This window comes from Bufo gargarizans, chromosome 1 (assembly GCF_014858855.1).
Source record: "Bufo gargarizans isolate SCDJY-AF-19 chromosome 1, ASM1485885v1, whole genome shotgun sequence".
NCBI classification, from domain to species: domain Eukaryota; kingdom Metazoa; phylum Chordata; class Amphibia; order Anura; family Bufonidae; genus Bufo; species Bufo gargarizans.
Window position 1 is genome coordinate 754,329,730 of NC_058080.1, and position 20,096 is coordinate 754,349,825.

The 20,096-nt window shown below is 44.3% G+C and overlaps 1 protein-coding gene and 1 long non-coding RNA gene across 2 annotated transcripts; both read left to right on the plus strand.

The window, feature by feature from the left end:
• The first annotated feature begins 5,577 nt into the window (after positions 1-5,577).
• Positions 5,578-8,906, plus strand: LOC122938167. Its single transcript, XR_006389984.1, has 3 exons — positions 5,578-5,630; positions 8,592-8,725; positions 8,856-8,906. It is a non-coding gene; the product is annotated as an uncharacterized LOC122938167 (long non-coding RNA).
• An 89-nt stretch (positions 8,907-8,995) lies between these two features.
• On the plus strand, positions 8,996-16,014 carry LOC122925177 (gastrula zinc finger protein XlCGF26.1-like). The gene is made up of 5 exons (XM_044276688.1): positions 8,996-9,035; positions 9,119-9,242; positions 9,326-9,390; positions 11,908-12,004; positions 14,333-16,014. The coding sequence occupies exons 1-5, from the start codon at positions 9,012-9,014 to the stop codon at positions 15,856-15,858; spliced, it is 1,836 nt and encodes a 611-aa protein (XP_044132623.1). The 5' UTR covers positions 8,996-9,011; the 3' UTR covers positions 15,859-16,014.
• Positions 16,015-20,096: the final 4,082 nt, after the last annotated feature.

Here is a 20,096-nt window from a genome sequence, read left to right on the forward strand (position 1 = left end):
GCCAAATCTCGAGAGACTCCGGACTTCCTGCGACCGCGGTGACGTAGAGGAAACAGGGCAGCGGCGGTGCGATGATGAAGAGGGGCGGGCTTTTCGGTGTCCTTGAAGGGATCCGCCCACGAAGGTCCTCAGCAGCGCGGGAAACTTTACTCCAGGCGGCTGGTGGCCATCTTGATCACGATTCCCTGACAGCAAGCAGGGTGTCGGAAAGTCCAATAAATCACAGTCCACAAATACGATTTTCCCTCTGGGGGTAGCGCAACACAATACAGCGTCTCTGATTCCTCCCAGGCACAATTTTAATCCACCGGCTTGGAAATAAAGGTTACAGTCTTTGCAATACGGTGGTGGAATAGCTAAAGCACACAGTTCACACTTCTCTGCACTTCAGAAGTATGCGTATCCTGTTCGTGACGCCAAAAAGAGCGATGCAGTGTCCCAGGGGGTCAGTAGTGTATGCTGGGCTTTGTAGTGCAGATTACCCACTAACCTGGGATCCACTGTCGTCTTCAATGGGGCAGATACTAGAACAGGCAGGTGATTAAAAGTTCGTGACGCCAGTGTCAATTAAACGGTGACACGCCGTGTATGGTATTGCAGAAGAATGAAGCAAGCACAGGATAGCCAACAAAAACTGGAACTTTACTGAATATCAGTTATATTCATACATGGATGCAGTTGGAAGCGTCGTTCCATGAAAGACAGTTGGTTGTACATATAAATACAGGTGGTTCTTAGAAGTACAGAATGGCCGGTCTTAGCAATGTTCTTTACAGAGTGTTCATTACAGGAGATGCAGTACAGGCGACTTGCACACTATTCCTGACTGGTCCTGAAACATGTGACTTATCCTCCAAGGTCTAATGCCCTATAGCTGGCGTACCCTTGAAGCTGTCTTTATATAGTACCTCCTCTGTTATCTTGAGTACCTTTTGCTTTATCTGATCGGCCTCTGTGGTATTCTGTGTCTTCAGGCTGTTTAGCTATGCCCTTCTGACTTCTATGCATACGGACTCAGGAGGAGAACCCTCTCTGAACTGAGTCTGGAAACTTCTACCTTTCTGAGCTAGGCCCTAGCCTATTTATACTGAACTGGGGGCTCCCTCTGCTGGCTGTGACAAGAATTACCGGTAACCGGCCTGACTGGCTTAAAGGGAAATACACCTTCAAATCTAGCAGTGTCGGGTAGCCTACCCGTATGCTGCAAGGGGAAGAAGGCGAAAATGGAGTTTGCAAGCCTCTCTAAAACGCACAAAATTCTCACTACCCCCGGAGAACGTATCCGGGAGCGAGATCTTAGGCTCAGAACAAGCTCCATGAACGCAAGCTGAACCGGTCACTTGAAGCTGAGAAAAAGTCTTACGGAGGTCAGCTACCTCCAATGAAAGACCCTGGAAGCGTTCAGCCAAAAGTGAAACCGGATCCATGCTTAAGACGGTTTTGGCGGCTTATAATGTCACGGAATGTGTACAGGTAACAAGGCAAAACAACATGCATAAATGACTCGCTGGATCCAAAAGCTAAGGAACGAAAGGGAGACCCCTGTAGAAGACCTGGCACTTTCCCTGGCTGCTCAGCCTATGCATAGATCCGAATGGTGGAGGTATGCATATCCACGTACCTTGACTATATAACCCCTGAGCACCCTACAATAGTGAGGGGACACGACCACTGGCTCCCTACACCAGACACGGAGGGAGTCAGGGTCACCTGGGATCCAGCAAACAGAAAATAACAGATAACAGTTTAACACTTAACTTTGTAGAGGAGAGGAGAACCAGATGGGCATGCACACATACTCCAGGAAGAAGTATAAGCCGCCCAGAAAAGCCTTCTGGGGAAGAATTTAAAGGGAAGCAATTAGTCCAACACATGACAGCTGAGAGAGACTAACGAGAGGAGGAGCTGAATACCACAACACAGAAACTCAAAGAGGAGGTTCTGAAAGGCCTCTGTCAGAGCTTCTCAGCTGTCTGGTTGTGACAAATGGTTTATTTAGCACAGTTTTTATTTTTTATTTTTTACAGGGTTAGGTCATGTGATATTTTTATAGAGCCGGTCGATACGGACGGACCTAATATGTATACTTTTTTTATTTATATAAGTTTTACACAATAACAGCTTTTATTAAACAAACAAAATGATGTTTTAGTGTCTCCATATTCTGAGCCATAGTTTTTTTTTTTTTTGGGTCGATTGTCTCAGGTAGGGGCTAATTTTTTTGCGGGATTAGGTGATGGTTAGATTGGTACTATTTTGGTGGGCAAACGCCTTTTTCGATCACTTGCTGTTGTACTTTTTGTGATGTAAGGTGACCAAAAAATGGTTTCTTTAGCATGGTTTTCATTTTTATTTTTTACGGTGTTCATCTGAGGGGTTAGGTCATGTGATATGTTTATAGAGCTGGTCGATACAGACGCGGCGATACCTAATATGTATACTTTTTTTTCCCCCTATTTTTTTACCAATTTTTTTAAACTTCATTTGGGGAAAATTAAGTTTTTGTTTATTTTACTTGAAACTTTTAATTTTTTGGGGGGAAAACTTTATTTTTTCAACTTTTTTTTACTTTATTTTTTGTCCCACTTTGGGACTTCAACTTTTGGGGGTCTAATCCCTTTTACAATGCATTCCAATACTTTTGTATTGGAATGCATTGGCTGTATGAGTAATACTGTGTGTATTACTCATACAGCTTCCGGCCTGTTAGATCCAGGGGGCTGGATCTCATAGGCTTGTCACCGGAAGGCAGCGCGATGCCTTCCTTAGACATTGCGCTGCCTTCCACGCCATCGGGTCCCCGCTACAGCCGCATGGGGACCCGATGGCACCGCTGCCCGCCGGATAAGGGCCCTTTCACACTTGCGTTGTCCGGATCCGGCGTGTACTCCACTTGCCGGAATTACACGCCGGATCCGGAAAAACGCAAGTGAACTGAAAGCATTTGAAGACGGAGCCGTCTTCAAAATGCGTTCAGTGTTACTATGGCACCCAGGACGCTATTAAAGTCCTGGTTGCCATAGTAGTAGTGGGGAGCGGGGGAGCGGTATACTTACAGTCCGTGTGGCTCCCGGGGCGCTACAGAATGACGTCAGAGCGCCCCGCGCGCATGGATGACGTGTTCCATGTGATCACGTGATCCATGCGCTTGGGGCGCCCTGACGTCACTCTGGAGCGCCCGGGGAGCCGCACGGACGTTAAGTATGCTGCTCCCCCGCTCCCCGCTACACTTTACCATGGCTGCCAGGACTTTAGCGTCCCGGCAGCCATGGTAACCACTCTAAAAAAGCTAAACGTCGGATCCCGCAATGCGCCGAAACAGAGTTTAGCTTAAGGCCGGATCCGGATCAATGCCTTTCAATGGGCATTAATTCCGGATCCGGCCTTGCGGCAAGTGTTCAGGATTTTTGGCCGGAGCAAAAAGCGCAGCATGCTGCGGTATTTTCTCCGGCCAAAAAACTTTCTGTTCCGGAACTGAAGACATCCTGATGCATCCTGAACGGATTTCTCTCCATTCAGAATGCATTAGGATAAAACTGATCAGGATTCTTCCGGCATAGAGCCCCGACGACGGAACTCTATGCCGGATCCGGACAACGCAAGTGTGAAAGGGCCCTAAGGTAAAAGCCGCAAACCGCAGGTCTGAATTGACCTGCGGTTTGCGGCTATCGCCGACACAGGGGGGGGGTCAAGGGACCCCCCGGCGTTGTGACAGGATGCCCGCTGAATGATTTCAGCGGAAATCCTGTTGCGATTAACCGCCGCCGTGCCGCAATCGCGATTTAAAGTTAGGACGTACCGGCATAGGCGTGCGCACGGGGTGTGCCGGGTGTGCCTGGGCACACCCTAATCACACCCCTGTGCTCCGCCTCCTGCACTGCCTGCCAGCCGCCCCACACTAGTGTCCGACCGCAGTGCGCCGCACAGCTGCTTCATCATCATGTCAGAGACAGAGAGTGTGACATACTAAACTACATACTGCTGGTCTGGATGCTGGTCTCATCAGTGTAATCGGATTATCCACTAATGCATCCAGTCCAGACTCCACCCCCACTGCTCCGCTGTGCTGTGCTCCGCCTCCTCCTTGTCTCAAGTCTCCCGGCGGCCTAACGTAACGTCACTCACTCCGACGTCACGCGCCTGCTCCGCCTGCTTCTAAAGTGGGAGGAGCATGCGCGTGCGGCGTGACAGAGTGAGTGACGTCACGTTACGCTGCCGCCGGCTGCCTATTTTGAATGTGAAGAGCGGGAGCCTGCCTGCCCGCGCCCAGTAGTGAATGGATTCAATTTCTGGTCTTCTTTTGTGCACTGCCAGCGGCCCAGCAGTCTGCCATAGTAAAAAGAAAAAGTCTGGAGAGGAGTCCTGACTGTCCCCAGTAAGTTAGTGAAGTTTCAAGTGATAGATAATGATTGTGGATTATTAGATAGTAGTACACATACTAGTACATACTTTGCACAAGTTTATTATTTACAACTTAAAAGGGAACCCGTCACCAAAAAATCGCTTATTAAGCTGTTAATACTATTGAGGTTCCCTTTAAGTTGTAAATAATAAACTTGTGCAAAGTATGTACTAGTATGTAGTACCTTATAGTGCTGCATAGTAGTTTCCTAATGCACTTTTTCTTCGTTTAGCCGCATTTAGCCTCCTGGAGAAATCAATGTTTTATTCAGTCGCTGCCCCGTGCTTCAAGTCAGGTTTTAAGTCAAGGGGGCAGCGGCCTAGGCGTCTCCAATCCTGCTCTCCCAGCCTCCGGCCGCCTTTATTGACATGCCGGATCTCAGTGCCGGTACCGCGCTCCCAGCCCGCATGCGCAGTAAAGGGCTGCTGTAGAGTGATCCCGCCTCTGGCTCGTACACTCAGCCTGCTTCAGTTTCGCTACTGCGCATGCGCCCGGCATCTTCTTTAACTGCACTAGTATGTAAGGCTGACGGGCGCATGCGCAGTAGCGAAACTGAAGCCGGCTGAGTGTATGAGCCGTTTTGATCCAAAGTGTGTGTGTGTGTGTATGTGTAATATATATATATATATATACACACGCGCGCGCGCGTGGCACGCATATATATATACACGCGCGCGTGGTGTGTGTTTGTGCTTTAGGGTGCACACCCTAATGCAATAGGCTGCGCACGCCTATGCGTACCGGTACGTCCTGAGTCCTTAAGGGGTTAAACAAGTGGTATGTGAACACAATAATTAGTGATTATGGATTATCACCACAGCGGCAACAACATATATGAAAATTTAATTTTGAGTGAAATTATGACAGTTATGCTTTAAGATAAATAATATGAGGGCAGACTACATGAAGTAGGTGTTCCTGTGCCAGTCACTTCTGCTTGTAGAGCGCAGCAGATATTATTACTGGGAAAGGTGAATAAGAAACCCGGCAAAAAATAAGAGCTTTGTTTCAGCAGCACAGCCTCCATTCTGACTCCTCCCACACACCTGATCACATGACTGTGACATCATCAAAGGTCCTTTCCCCTCACTAGGATTTAGCATCTACTGAGCATATCTGGTCATGTGATTGCTGACTCCTCCCACAGGTGACTGATCACATGACTATAACATCATCACAGGTCCTGTAGTAACCACAGAACATCCATACAACTGCTCTACATATGGAGGTACAGTGAATCCTGGAATGTATGGGCTCTGGGGAAGGGGGGTTAGGTCATGTGAGGAGGCTGAGGTAGGTGGTCTTGACGTAGCGTTTAGGAACGTGTTGTATTTATAACTCCTTAACAACGTATGCGTACATGTCTGTCATTGGTTGCTAAGGAATGTGTGGGGCGCGCTCACAACCTGACCCTGGCCTACAGAGAAAATGTGCAACTTTTGGGTATTTTTTCCTGCTCAAACCACTTAAAAAAAGTGGATGGGGTTTAGTGGAAGGGGTGAAGCATCTTAAGGCCAACGTATTTACCGTAACTTACACGAGAACGCTGGAGAGATGAGATCTCCAGCCCTCAGCTGGTGGAGGTTTTGACTTTGTTGCCCACTTAATACATATGGCTAAAGATGAGCGAACATGTGTTTCAAGTTCAGCGTACAAGGTTCAGGTTATCTATGAATGCCAAAAGGTTAATTAAATGAAGTGGCTCACTGCTGATAGTGGGTGGTACGGTGCTACAAACTCAGTTTGGGGACGCCCCACCTCAATAGAATAAGTAAATGTAGAAATAAGGGAGCGAGCACTCATCTATGGCACACACTCAGATTTAATAATAAAAATTGCAATGACAAATTAATCGAACAATAATTCAATAACACAATTAAAATACTATAAAATGTTACCAATGGTATAAAATAATGGTCGACCATATATGCGCCACTAATTGATGGTAGCAATACACTGATGCATATTTGAGGTCCAATGGTGTCCACAATGAATATTAGATAAAGTGACAGTGCAATAATAAAGAGTTAAACAATAAATAACTGTGCTGATAACATGAGATAATGAGTATCAATATCCTGGTGAGAGGTAAAGTGATGAATGGGTGCGACAATCTTATGAAAAAATAGAGGACACCGTATAGGGCCTAGCACTATAAACTTGCATTCCTTCCTGTAGAGATTGAAGTTCGGTATAAAATCCGCAATTAACAGTCCAACAGTTGTTTGTATTCGGTTAATGATATATTCTGAAAACGCAGTCTATAGTAGCTGTATGATTCTCACCTCTGTCTGGAGGTTATTCCTTGCTAGGAGTAGAGAGTCTTGCCTCCTATATTGGCGTGTTGCACGGTCTTTTTCTTGATGCGCTGCAGGAGTTCAGCTGGAGACGCTGTTACGTCCTCACAGCTCCCAAACTCTAGTAGCCTAGCCCAAATCTCGCGGTATTACGGGTGGGACAGCAGTCCGATCTCCGCACTCACTGTGTTCAGGGCAATTAGGTTGTTACAAAGTTGCAGTGGTTACAAGGTTGCAGTCTTTAAATCTTTCTATCTTTATAGCATGGCCATGCTAGGAGTTCTCTTTATTAGAGATGAGCGAACCTCTGTTTTAAGTTCGGCGTCTAAAGTTCGGGTTTGGATTAGCGGAGAATCCCGATCTGGAACCGGATATGGATTCCGACTTCCGTTGTGGTCCGTGGTAGCGGAATCAATAATCGGCCATTATTGATTCCGCTACCACGGACCACAACGGAAGTCGGAATCCATATCCGGTTCCAGATCGGGATTCTCCGCTAATCCAAACCCGAACTTTAGACGCCGAACTTAAAACAGAGGTTCGCTCATCTCTACTCTTTATGGAGGTTCCAACAGAGTGTCTGATAGCCCAGACGCGTTTCGAGATAGTTCCAATCTCTTCCTCAGTGGTGGTAACAGGCACTCCTAACCTCCTCCTTTTAAACAATTATCAGGTGTTCAGCAAGTCCTGGTTGTATAATCCAGGATCAGAGTGAATTTCCAATTTTTGCCATGATGCGGTTCTCATGCGTTTTTCTTGCGTTTTTTTCTGGTTGATGCGTTTTTCTCGGATTATTAATCTATTAGTTGCGAGTTATCTCTATATAAACTTAAAAGTCATAAAAAGTGTATATAACACATTAAAATGATAAAAAATGATAAAATTATCACCAATTATAAACTAATACAGCATATACTAAGTAAAATATATGGATACCAATGTACAATAAATAAAATACAGTACTATAAGTGACAATGACATAATATCTGGCTTCATGGACATGGAGTAGGTTGAAATAGGTAGGGGTCCCAAACCAGAGGCCGGGTCCCAACGCCGATAACTGGCAACTTGGGACCCAGCATCGGGGATGGGACCGAAACCTCATATAAAACCAATTTTGTTCGATTAATTTGTCATTGCAATTTTTATTATTAAATCTGAGTGTGTGGCATAGATGAGTGCTCGCTCCCTTATTTCTATATCTATGAATGCCATTATGGATTCCGCTACCATGGACCATAACTTAAAGGGGTTGTCCGGGTTCAGAGCTGAACCCGGACAAACCTCTATTTTTACCCAGGCAGCCCCCCTGACTTGAGCATCAGAGCAGTTCATGCTCCGATGCTCTCCTTTGCGCTGCGCTAAATTTGTTTACAATAACACACTGCCCGGCGGAGGCTTCCGCCCGGCAGTGTGTTTGGTGACATCACCGGCTCTGATGGGCGGGCTTTAGCGCTGCCCTAGCTGTTTTACTGGCTAGAGCAGCTCTAAAGCCCGCCCGTCAGTGCCGGTGACATCACCGGGCTTCCTGAGCAGCTGGAAAAAGAGGCTTCAGAGCTCCTGCAAGGGACCCGGTACGTCCCCGAGTGTAAGAAAAGTTCATTTCCGGCAAAGAATTTCCTATAAGAAAAAGGGGCTTGAGAAACATGTGGAAAAGGTAGGACATGGATGTATGTTATATGTTTGTCTGGCTTGTACTAATGTAACAAAGTCCTCAATCCCTTTAAGTTTTTGAATACTCTATTTAGAGACGTGAAGTAAAGTACAATTTCATGTCTGGATTTAATTTTGCCCTGATACTTCTGGCTCATCTCCTCAAATGTTTCCCCTTATTATCTACAGCTAATGTATTTTGTGTGGCTTTTACATTGTTTCATCTTCTTTCCATTCAGGTTCCTACAATAAAATGATCACCGATATCTTCTATGAACAAGATTTTTCCTGATTGATAGATGGGGACAGAGACAAGATGGCAGAGAGGATATTAAATCTCACCCTAGAGATACTCTTCCAACTTACTGGAGAGGTGAGAGATTCTGATGATGTCACATTACATCATTCTTATCTATGGTAATAACAGATAGACATGGCTGTAGAGGTGACGGACTCTGGAAATGTCAGTAGTGATATTTATTACTGTGTCTCCCCATATCCAGGATTACACGGTGGTGAAGAAGACCTCTAGTGAGCGCTGTCAGGTTCCTGTGTATGAAGGATGGGGAAGAACCCTGAGCCCAATCACGGGGCCTCCACCTCACCCCCTGATACATGAGGAGATCAATGAACAGAAGATCCTAGAACTCACCCACAAGATGGTGGAGCTGCTGACTGGAGAGGTGACACTGCTGGGAATGCTGGGACATTATACAGTAACAGCACTGGAGGGGTCTGGGTGATGACTGTATCATTGTGTTGTCAGGTTCCTATAAGGTGTCAGGATGTCACTGTCTATTTCTCCATGGAGGAGTGGGAGTATGTAGAAGGACACAAGGATCTGTACAAGGATGTCATGATGGAGAACCACCAGCCCCTCACATCATCAGGTAATAGACAGGACTAAATACAAATGTCTTTTAATTATCTGTATGTAAAGAATGAATTCAGTCACTGTATGTGTCTCCTACAGGAAAATCCACTAAGAGAAGAACACCAGAGAGATGTCCCAGTCCCCTTCCTCCACAGGATCATCAGGTAGATGCAGGGGTGTATCTATCACGAGGCAAACAAGGCATTTGCCTAGGGCGGCACTTGCCAATGGGGCAGCAAAATGCCTTGTTTGCTTAGTGCTAAATATATTTTTTGCCCCTTGTCCCATCCGATCCGGGGGTAGTCTTATACAGATCCGATGGTATATTCTAGCCCCCAGGCATTCCCCAGGGGACACTTGCCTGGAGGTGAGAATATACAGGGCCACGCCGCTCACAGGAGTACATTTTATAAACTGTAATCAGTAACTTTAACTTTAATCATCGCTGATCTCTTTACTTGGATACCTTACTCTCAGCTCCGGTAACAGCAGGCAGTGCGGGCGGCGCTCACTCACTGATGTCACTCACTGATGTCACTCCTCCCACTAGTCGGCGCAGGCGCGTGACATCAGTGAGTGAGCGCCGCCCGCACTGCCTGCTGTTACCGGAGCTGAGAGTAAGGTATCCAAGTAAAGAGATCAGCGATGACTAAAGTTAAAGTTACTGAATACAGTTTATAAAATGTACTCCTGTGAGCGACGGGGAGGGGGATCTGTGGATGGCACTGTTTAGCGGGGATCTATGGATGGCACTATTTAGGGGGGTCTGTGGATGCCACTGTTTAGGGGGGATCTATGGATGGCACTATTTAGGGGGGGTCTGTGGATGCCACTGTTTAGGGGGGATCTATGGATGGCACTGTTTAGGGCAGGGGGATCTGTGATTGGCACTATTTAGGGGGGGATCTGTGGATGGCACTGTTATGGGGAGGGGGATCTGTGGATGACACTGTCATGGGGTGGATCTGTGGATGACACATATAGCATAAGATGCTATATAGTGTCATCCATAGTTCCCCCCCCCCCCCCATAGCAGTGTCATCCACTGATCCCCCTCCCATAGCAGTGCCATCCACAGATCCCAGTCAGTTCCCTGGACTGGAGAAGATCATCTTTAAGACAGGGAGGGCTGGGCATTCAGGGATAGTCTTATGCGGCGAGTATAGCCCAAAACCTTTATTTTAAATGAAAACGTTGGGGGTCATCTTATACGCCCTGTCGTCTTATACGCCGGAAAATACGGTACTTCCTCCTCCTCCTGACTTCCTCCTGACCTCCCCTGCCTTTTGCGTCCGCGCGTTTGCTTCGTGACATCACACGGAGGTGGAGTCACGGGCCAGCAACGCTAGGGTGAGCCTTATCTCCTCCAAGTGCAGAACGGATCCTGCACACGGTCACCGTGAACAAGTCGTGAGGCCAGGCCCCGGCCACCAATGCACTGATCCCTGAGCCTGCTGTCTTCAAAAACTGTAAGTACTTAGATTACAGTAATTCACAAAAAATTAATTACTTAGTTGTTTTATGGGGTAAGGGGGTTGGGACCCGTTGGGTGGTTAGAGGGGGGACAATTAGGGAGGGGTTAATACTGTACTATCTCTAGCTGCTTTTTTAATTTTTAGAATAATGATACAGCCATTTTATTTAATGTATTTGTGCTAATTTCTGTCCTGTTTGGGGGGGGGGGGGGGGGGGGGTGAGGGGCAGTATTACACAATCTTTATATTTTTTTAAATACATATACAGATTGTGTAATACTGCCCCTCACCCCCCTCCAACCAACACACAAATTAGCACAAATGTATTTGAAAAAATGGCTGCCTGTATCATTATTCTAAAAATTAAAAAAGCGCAACTTCTGACACACATACTTTGTATTTTACAGATTTTTATATATTTTTTATACATCTGCAAAATACAAAATATTTGTGTCAAACTAGGAATGTGCATAGTTTATTTTTTTTAAAATAACTTTTAGATGATAGACATTTTATTTTATTTCATACATACATTTGTGATGATTCTTTTACAGAAAGGAAGATGTGAAGCTCTAACAGGAAAGGGTGGAGCCTAAAGAGGAAGGGGTTAGGTTTACAGAGGAAGGGGTTTGGCCTTGACAGGAAGGGGTGGGTCAAATTTATATTAGGGGGGTGCCCGAGTTTAGTCTCGCCTAGGGCAGCACAAGACCAAGATACACCACTGGGTAGATGGAGATATTCCCTATGATCTGTAGAAGGCTGTGAAGTTATTGTGTTCTGTCTTATCTTATTACATAGTATTATATGTTTTATACTTGTGCAGTGAGCAAAATGGAGATGATGGGATTAAAGCTGACCATCGACATTAGATGTTGCTGGGAACTTATCACAATGTTTTGGTTATGGATACTAATGAACAAATAATTAGGATTTCCACCCAAGACAAATTACACCAGATGTGTCTAGCTAAAGCTGATGTCTCTCCCCTGATACAACTTGTATCACATACAGCCATGCCGAATTGTCATTTTGCTGTCATCTGATATATATGTTCCACTTCTAGAAGAACAATAACTATTTGTCTTAGGTGACTACTTCTGTTACATCAGTTTTAGTTATCATAATTATTAACAATCTCTACTGCTCATTTAGAACTTTCCCCTCTTCTCCGACTTTCCGGTGACTTTTACAATATTTGTTTCACAGCTTTTATATCAGGATCAGAGCAATATCAATTCCATAGATTCATATGTGGGGGTTGATGACCAGTGTAAGGAGCACATTCCTACAGGTAACAGCTCAGGTGAGTAATAACCACTAAATAAAGCAGAGAAGACTCACAGATTCTACTTATTCATCTACAGCTATTTTGTGAGGGAGTTGGGGTTGTATTTTTATTTTTAAGCTCTCTATTCTGTCACTATTTTTAGGCACATATTTCCCCATTCAGCCAAATATAATTTACATATGGATTATAAATGTTATACTGTTTGGGTTCTGAAATTGACAAGGACATTTATCTAGAAGGATAGTTTTTGTAAAGCCATTTCAACTGGTGGACGTACAACATATGAGCCACGAAAATAAGAGAAAGGATAAAGCGTTTCCAAGCGTTCTGACTTTCTTCCTGTGTAGAAAGTGTTCAGACTTAGGCCGTTTTCACACAATCAGTGTTTGATCAGTGATTTCCATCAGTGATTGTGAGCCAAAACCATGAATGGAGCCTACACAGAGATAAGGTATAATGGAAAGATTTGCATCTGTTCTGTGCTTTTGACCCAAACTTGGTTGTGGCTCACAATCACTAATGGAAAAACAAAAAAATAAAGATGAAACGTGACCAGCGTCTTCCTTTGTGCAAGATTTATTTTCCACCAACACAGCAGACAGGCAACGTTTCAGCTTCACATAAGCCTTTCTCAAGCCATGGAAAAACAAGTCAAAAGCGAGGAAACTGAAAATAATAAGAAGCCAAAACAGGCCACAGTCGGATATCAGGAGGTCAAGTAAAGTAGTAGTGAGAAGCAAACTGCTCAAGAACCAGGACAAAAATCATAGGCAAGTCAGTTTGGGATCTGCAGTCTTAAAGGGCTGTTCACGAATAGATAATTTCTAACAGGTGTAGACAGTCTGCCTCACCTAATGAAAGGATCATACATACCTGCTCCCAGCTGCTTTGGTCCCCATCAGTGGCTCCTGCATCTTTATCTTCCATTCCAGGGTTTATTTTGTTCCTTTCCAGCATGAGAATGGTCAACTGATCCTATTCAGCAAACTTTAGTAGTGATGTGTCCACAAGAGAACAGCCTATGGATAGGCTATAATTGAGAACTTGTGAGTTCGAAACGCATACGCCATTGGTGTGACCTGTCATGGTGGTGCTCAGTGTCTTCCTCCACCCCACTATCCAGTGCGGGCATGGGTGCCTCATTACTCAGCTTTCTGCTGCTGCCCGGCAGCTAATCCACATCATCATTTCTCTGCCCCACTGCAGAAGAACCACCCATTGGAGTCCTCAGTCCCCTGCTGGAGGCCACAGCCTGCATTTGGCTGCTAGGCATTTTCCCTATCCCATAGAGTGCACACTTAAAGGGCTACTGCACTGTTTCCACAGTCTTCTCTAGCCAAAGGCTGGACACAAGGCATTACTTAAGGCACTTTCCTCTTGGGAGAGGTGCCAGAGCTATAGGTTTCCTAGCTTGCTAGATTCTGCAAAGGGGCTATAATCTATTTGTCTGTCTGTGTACTCACTTCTGTCTGTTTACCAGACTCTGACCCTCTGCCACCTGACCTGATCTGAGCCTGATCACCTTACCGACCCTGATCACTTGCCCTGACCTTTGGACTGTTTCATGGATTTGAACAAACTCTGTCTGCTCTGACCTCGGTCTGTTACTAAGAGCTTATTTTATTCCTCTGTGCTTCATCCCTGTGGTCAGCTGTCAACCACACCAGGACTACTCCAAGAGGTAGCAGCCTGGTGGTTCTCCTGCAGCAAAGTCCAGATCCCTGTGTAAGGGATAAACAGTGAATACTCAGGGACTTCTAGGATAAACACCCTTAGGATAATAAGGAATCAAGAGTTTAGTTAAGAGTATCTGTTGCTGGGTCTACCTGTCTCCAGGAATCTGTTCACAGGACTGCTTGACATTGTGGGTGAGAGATGAGCTGATGACAATCTGATGCATATATCCTCAGAATAGACCATCAATATCTGATTGGAGGGAGTCCAGCACCACTCACCTCCGCCGATCAGCTGTCTCAGAGTACCTCAGGCGCAGGAACCATACAGCTTTGCCCATAAATTCTTCAGTAACCAGCATCGCCCACTACAGAACACACTGAGCTGTTTAGTTCTGGTGCCTGAGCTAGTCTGAACCAGCTGATCGTAGGTGGTGCCAGGTGTCAGACCCCCGCCAATCAGATATTGATGGCTTATCCCTCTTTTGAGGTCTACTGATCTTGATGTGTTTTGCCATCACTGTATTAGTCTGCGGATAATTAAATTTTGATTCATGCCTTACAATTTCTATGGAATTTTTCTTATACGGAAAAGTTACAAAGGTTTTATGAAAATAATTTTTAAAGTTATAATATGCAACAATAATAATGCATTTTTTTTACTTGACAGCTGACTGTACGAGGAGCTCAGAGGGACATCTGATATCTTCAGATTTTAAAGCAAATGATTGTGGAATCACACAAGACACATATGAAGAACATGCCATCATCTCAGATGTCTCCTCAGCCCTTCACAGCAAAGATCTATCTTCTGATCCTCTTAAACATCTCCGATCTTCTGATTCATCACAGATTGTTAAGCAAACTATAAGTCACAAAAGGGATGTTGTACATCGAAGAGCTCACAAGAGGAAGAAACCATTTTCATGCTCAGAATGCGGAAAATGTTTTAATCAGAAATCCGATATTGAGAGACATCAGAGAATTCACACAGGAGAGAAGCCATATTCATGTTCAGAATGTGGGAAATGTTTTTCTCAGAAACCAACTCTTGTTCAACATCAAAGAATTCACACGGGGGAGAAGCCATTTTCATGCCAAGAATGTGGAAAATGCTTTACCCATAAACATAATCTTGTTAAACATAGGAAAAATCACACAGGAAAGAAGGAAAAGTCCTTTTCATGTTCAGAATGTGGGAAATGTTATGGCACAAAATCTACTCTTGTTGAACATCATAAAACTCACACAGGAGAGAAACCATTTTCATGTTCAGAATGTGGAAAATGTTATACTCGGAAATCACATCTTGTTAAACATATGAGGAGTCACACAGGGGAGAAGCCATTTTCATGTTCAGAATGTGGAAAATGTTTTGCCCAGAAACTAATTCTTGTTAGACATCAAAGAATTCACACAGGAGAAATGCCATTTTCATGCCAAGAATGTGGGAAATGTTTTACTCAAGAAGTAAATCTTGTTAAACATCAGTCAATTCACACAGGAAAGAAGGAAAAGTCATTTTCATGTTCAGAATGTGGCAAATGCTTTAGCCAGAAATCAGTTCTTGTTAAACATCAGAGAATTCACACAGGGGAGAAGCCATTTTCATGTCCAGAATGTGGCAAGTGTTACAGTGCCAAATCAACACTTGTAGACCATCAAAAAATTCACACAGGTGTGAAGCCATTTTCATGTTCAAAATGTGGGAAATGTTATGCTGTGAAATCACATCTTGCTCAACATCTGAGGAGTCACACAGAAGAGAAGCCATTTTCATGTTCAGAATGTGGGAAATGTTTTGTTCAGAAATCACATCTTGTTCAACATCAGAGAATTCACACAGGTGAGAAGCCATACTCATGTCCAGAATGTGGGAAATGTTTTACTCAGAAATCAAATTTTGTTGTACATCAAAATATTCACAGAGGGGAGAAGCCATTTTCATGTACTGTATGTGGAAAGTGTTTTAACCACAAGTCAGCTCTTACTGCGCATCAGAGAATTCACACAGGGGACATGTTTTCCTGCCCAGAATGTGGGAAGTGTTTTATCCAGAAATCAGATCTTGTTAAGCATGAACGAACCCACACAGTTACTTGTTTTCTGGATAAATATTTCAAGAAAAAACTACATTTACAGCCAAAGTCAAGTGACATACAAGATAAAGCACAAGCTAATAATAGTTCTAAATGATGATGATGAACTGTATGCAATTACCAATCCAAACAGCAAATAGAATCCATATAATCCACCGATCTATCAGGCACGTGCAGAAAGATTTTTCCATGAACATATATATAACTTTCTCAAAAAGTGTGGCTAACATTAATAAATGTTTGCTTCTATGCTTATGTTTGTGCTGATCTTTCTTTGTCCTTTAGGACGCTGGTTATGTAAAGGGTGTGGAATCACTGTGTCAACTAAACAGATTTTATTTAGGGCTACTTTTAAGGGAATTTTCCTGGTAGTCCCGTGGTTTTCACCCTTTAACCTCTATACAGGGATCTGGACTTCGCTGCAGGGAAAATACATTGCCTTACCCCTGTACAGGGATTTGGACTTTGCTGCAGGGAAACCACTTTGCCACAGCTTTCTGAAGTAGTCTTTGTTTGGTCAACTGCTGACCCACAGGCACCCTGGCCCTCTCAGAGCTGGAGGGTGTGTGCACGCCCTACAGGCAGAGGATGAGAGGCTGAGCCAGCAAGCAGAAATTTGACAGCCTGCATAGAGGGACAGAACTGCCCTGGTAGCCGAGCCCACCAAGAAAAAGAGGAGAGCGGGAGGCAGATCCATGCATGAGATAAGGTCGAGTGAGCAGAACAACTGTAACACGTTGCTGGTATGCAGTCTGTGTATAAATAATGAGGCTATAATCACACCATGGATCCCTACACTTTGTGGAATTTGTAAGGACACTTTGTTTTTGAAAATGAACTGTTCATAGAGAGTATTCATATTAACTACATTTCACTATGGAGCCAGGCAAGACGGCGTCCTATCCATCTATCTCATTAATGTAGTTTTGTGTGGTAGAAGTCCTGCATAGCTATAGGCAGTTATGATAAGCACCTGCTCCTCATCAAGGAGATCCAACAGGCATGCCCAGGGGTATCTCGTACCGGAGATCGGACCATGTCAAAAAGAAGGTTAGTTATTTCAGTCCAAAAGGTGTGAATACTTGGACAGGACCATATTAGATACATACAATTAGCATCGATCTCCTGGCATCTATAACATTGTGATGTAGATACTTCACTCACGTCCCACTGTCGAACCGATTTGATGCCCCAGTCATCATTATCTCCTGTGGAAATGGTGGGTGCCATCCAATGTTTGGCATCATTCAGCAAAAAATAATCAGATCCTTACTAATTAATGTCAGAAGTATGTCAGATTATTGGGTGGCCAATATTTTGCAATATAAGGTAACGTCTGGTTGGTGAGTAGAGATTTAAAAATGTAAAAAAAAGAATAGTATGCCACAAAAGGATTCACACCTCCTCGAGGCTCCATGATCTTGGAATTATTTTGGTGAAGAAATAAGGCCTCTTTCACATGAGCAGATGCCGTATGGGTAATCTGCTGCGTGAAAGAGTGCTAAGCCCCGTTCCAGACAGCAGAGACACGGAACATTAACATGATTAATAATGCTCTTTGCCTCTCTGTGATCTTTTTACTACAAAATCACAGTGAGATAAAATTGTCACTGTGATTTTGTAGTAAAAAGGTCACAGAGAGGATTCCACGCATAGGATCCGCTCGTGTAAAAGAGCTCTAAGGTATTCTAGATTTAGCCACCGTAAAAGGGTTTTACAAGACTTAACTGATGACCTGTCCTTCGGATAGCAAAAAGAAAAGAGGTTACAGCAGCATCTCCGGTGTATCCTTTATTGAAGCCTTGAGTGCGTACAAAAAAGCAAAAATACGAAGTTTCGGCTACATAGTAGCTTTATGTAGCCGAAACGTTGTATTTTTTTCTTTTTGTACGCACTCAAGGCTTCAATAAAGGATACACCGGAGATGTTGCTGTAACCTCTTTTCTTTCTGATGGTGGACTGCTGCGGTTCTGCGGTCATGTTGTGACTGATGCATTCCGGTATTGGTCGGTGAGGTCCGTTGGTGATGCTCTACACCTTTGCCTTTATACTGTCCTTCGGATAGGTCATCATTATTGGATTGGTGGGGGTCCGACAAATCGATTAGATTTTCAAAAAGACAGCGACGCTCGCAGTAGTGCCACAACCTGCTTTCCCTAGAAATACAACACCTATAAAAATATGGGCAAAATTAGACACCAAGAATTAAACTACAGGTGCTGAAAATATGAATACCACCTATATGAAATACCTAAAGAACCATGTAAACACAGATATAGGAACCATGTAAACACAGATATAGAAGATGTTAAAAAAATGTAATGTTTATTAGAGTTTGAGTATAATAAACCACATATATACGGCATACATATTAGGACATCGTCAGACATCATCCACAACTCCATCCTCCGTCAGGCAAAACTCCATCAGCCCTCAGACATCAGACAAAACTCCGTCCTCCGTCACCCAAAACTCCATCAGACCTCAGACATCAGACAAAACTCCGTCCTCCGTCAGGCAAAACTCCATCAGACCTCAGACATCAGACAAAACTCCGTCCTCCATCAGGCAAAACTCCATCAGACCTCAGACATCAGACAAAACTCCGTCCTCCGTCACCCAAAACTCCATCAGACATCAGACAAAACTCCGTCCTCCGTCAGGCAAAACTCCATCAGACCTCAGACAAAACTCTGTCCTCCCTCAGACATCAGCCAAAACTCCGTCCTCCCTAACTCAAAATACGCCCTACTACACTCACTCTTCACCTGACGGAGCTGCTAGCTGCTGGAGAAGCAAAGGACCTGTGATGACGTCATGACCATGTGACGAGTCACGTGTGTGGGAGGGGTCAGATGTGCACAGCAGCTGGTAGAGTGTACAGAACAGTAGCCATCAAATAGAGCTCTGCACTAGAGATGTGTGTGTAACCTGCATGTAGCAGAGCTGTGTACTGTGTTACAGAGATGTATGTGTAACCTGCATGTAGCAGAGCTGTGTACTGTGTTACAGAAATGTATGTGTAACCTGCATGTAGCAGAGCTGTGTACTGTGTTACAGAGATGTATGTGTAACCTGCAGGTAGCAGATCTGTATGTGTAACCTGCAGGTAGCAGAGCTGTGTACTGTGTAGCAGATCTGTATGTGTAACCTGCAGGTAGCAGAGCTGTGTACTGTGTTACAGAGATGTACGTGTAACCTGCAGGTAGCAGAGCTGTGTACTGTGTAGCAGATCTGTATGTGTAACCTGCATGTAGCAGAGCTGTGTACTGTGTAGCAGAGCTGTATGTGTAACCTGCATGTAGCAGAGCTGTGAACTGTGTAGCAGAGCTGTATGTGTAACCTGCATGTAGCAGAGCTTTGAACTGTGTAGCAGAGCTGTATGTGTAACCTGCATGTAGCAGAGCTGTGTACTGTGTTACAGGAATGTATGTGCAACCTGCAGGTAGCAGTGCTGTGTACTGTGTAGCAGAGCTGTACGTGTAACCTGCATGTAGCAGTGCTGTGTACTGTGTAGCAGAGCTGTATGTGTAACCTGCATGTAGCAGAGCTGTGTACTGTGTTACAGGGATGTATGTGCAACCTGCAGGTAGCAGTGCTGTGTACTGTGTAGCAGAGATGTGTACTGTGTTACAGAGATGTGTGTGTAACCTGCATGTAGCAGAGCTGTGTACTGTGTATATAGAGCAGTGTGTGTAACAGCATGTAGCAGAGCTGTGTACTGTGTTACAGAGATGTGTGTGTAACCTGCATGTAGAAGTGCTGTGTACTGTGTAGCAGAGCTGTATGTGTAACCTGCATGTAGCAGAGCTGTGTACTGTGTTACAGGGATGTATGTGCAACCTGCAGGTAGCAGAGCTGTGTACTGTGTTACAGAGATGTGTGTGTGCAACCTGGGAACTATAAAAAAGTGTAAAAAAAACCCCATAAATATTCAGATCACCCCCCTTTTCCCAAAATTAAAATAAAAGACACATCATGGGTTTCGCAATGTGTAAAAACGCCCATTGTATAAAAATATATTCCCCATACGGCAAACAGCAAAACAGAAAAAAAAAAAAGAGTCCAAATGTCCGATTCGCCGTTTTTGGTCACTTCATTTGCTACAAAAATGTAAATAAAAAGTGATCAAAAAGTCTTAAACACCCCAGAATGGTATCAGTAAAAAGTTTAGATTGCCCCGCAAAAAATGAGCCCCGACCCAGCTCTGTACACATAATTACAAAAAAGTTATGGGGCTCAAAATATGGCGACAAAAAAAATCTGATATTTTAAATTTTTTATCACTATTAAAACGCAAGAAAAACTATACATATAAGGTATTGCCGGATTCGA

Coding starts and splice junctions, on each gene's coding strand:
- LOC122925177 (XM_044276688.1), top strand. CDS start 9,012: ATGGTGGAGCTGCTGACTGGAGAG. Junction 9,391..11,907: donor TTCCTCCACAGGATCATCAG/GTAGATGCAGGG, acceptor TTTGTTTCACAG/CTTTTATATCAGGATCAGAG. Junction 12,005..14,332: donor TCCTACAGGTAACAGCTCAG/GTGAGTAATAAC, acceptor TTTACTTGACAG/CTGACTGTACGAGGAGCTCA.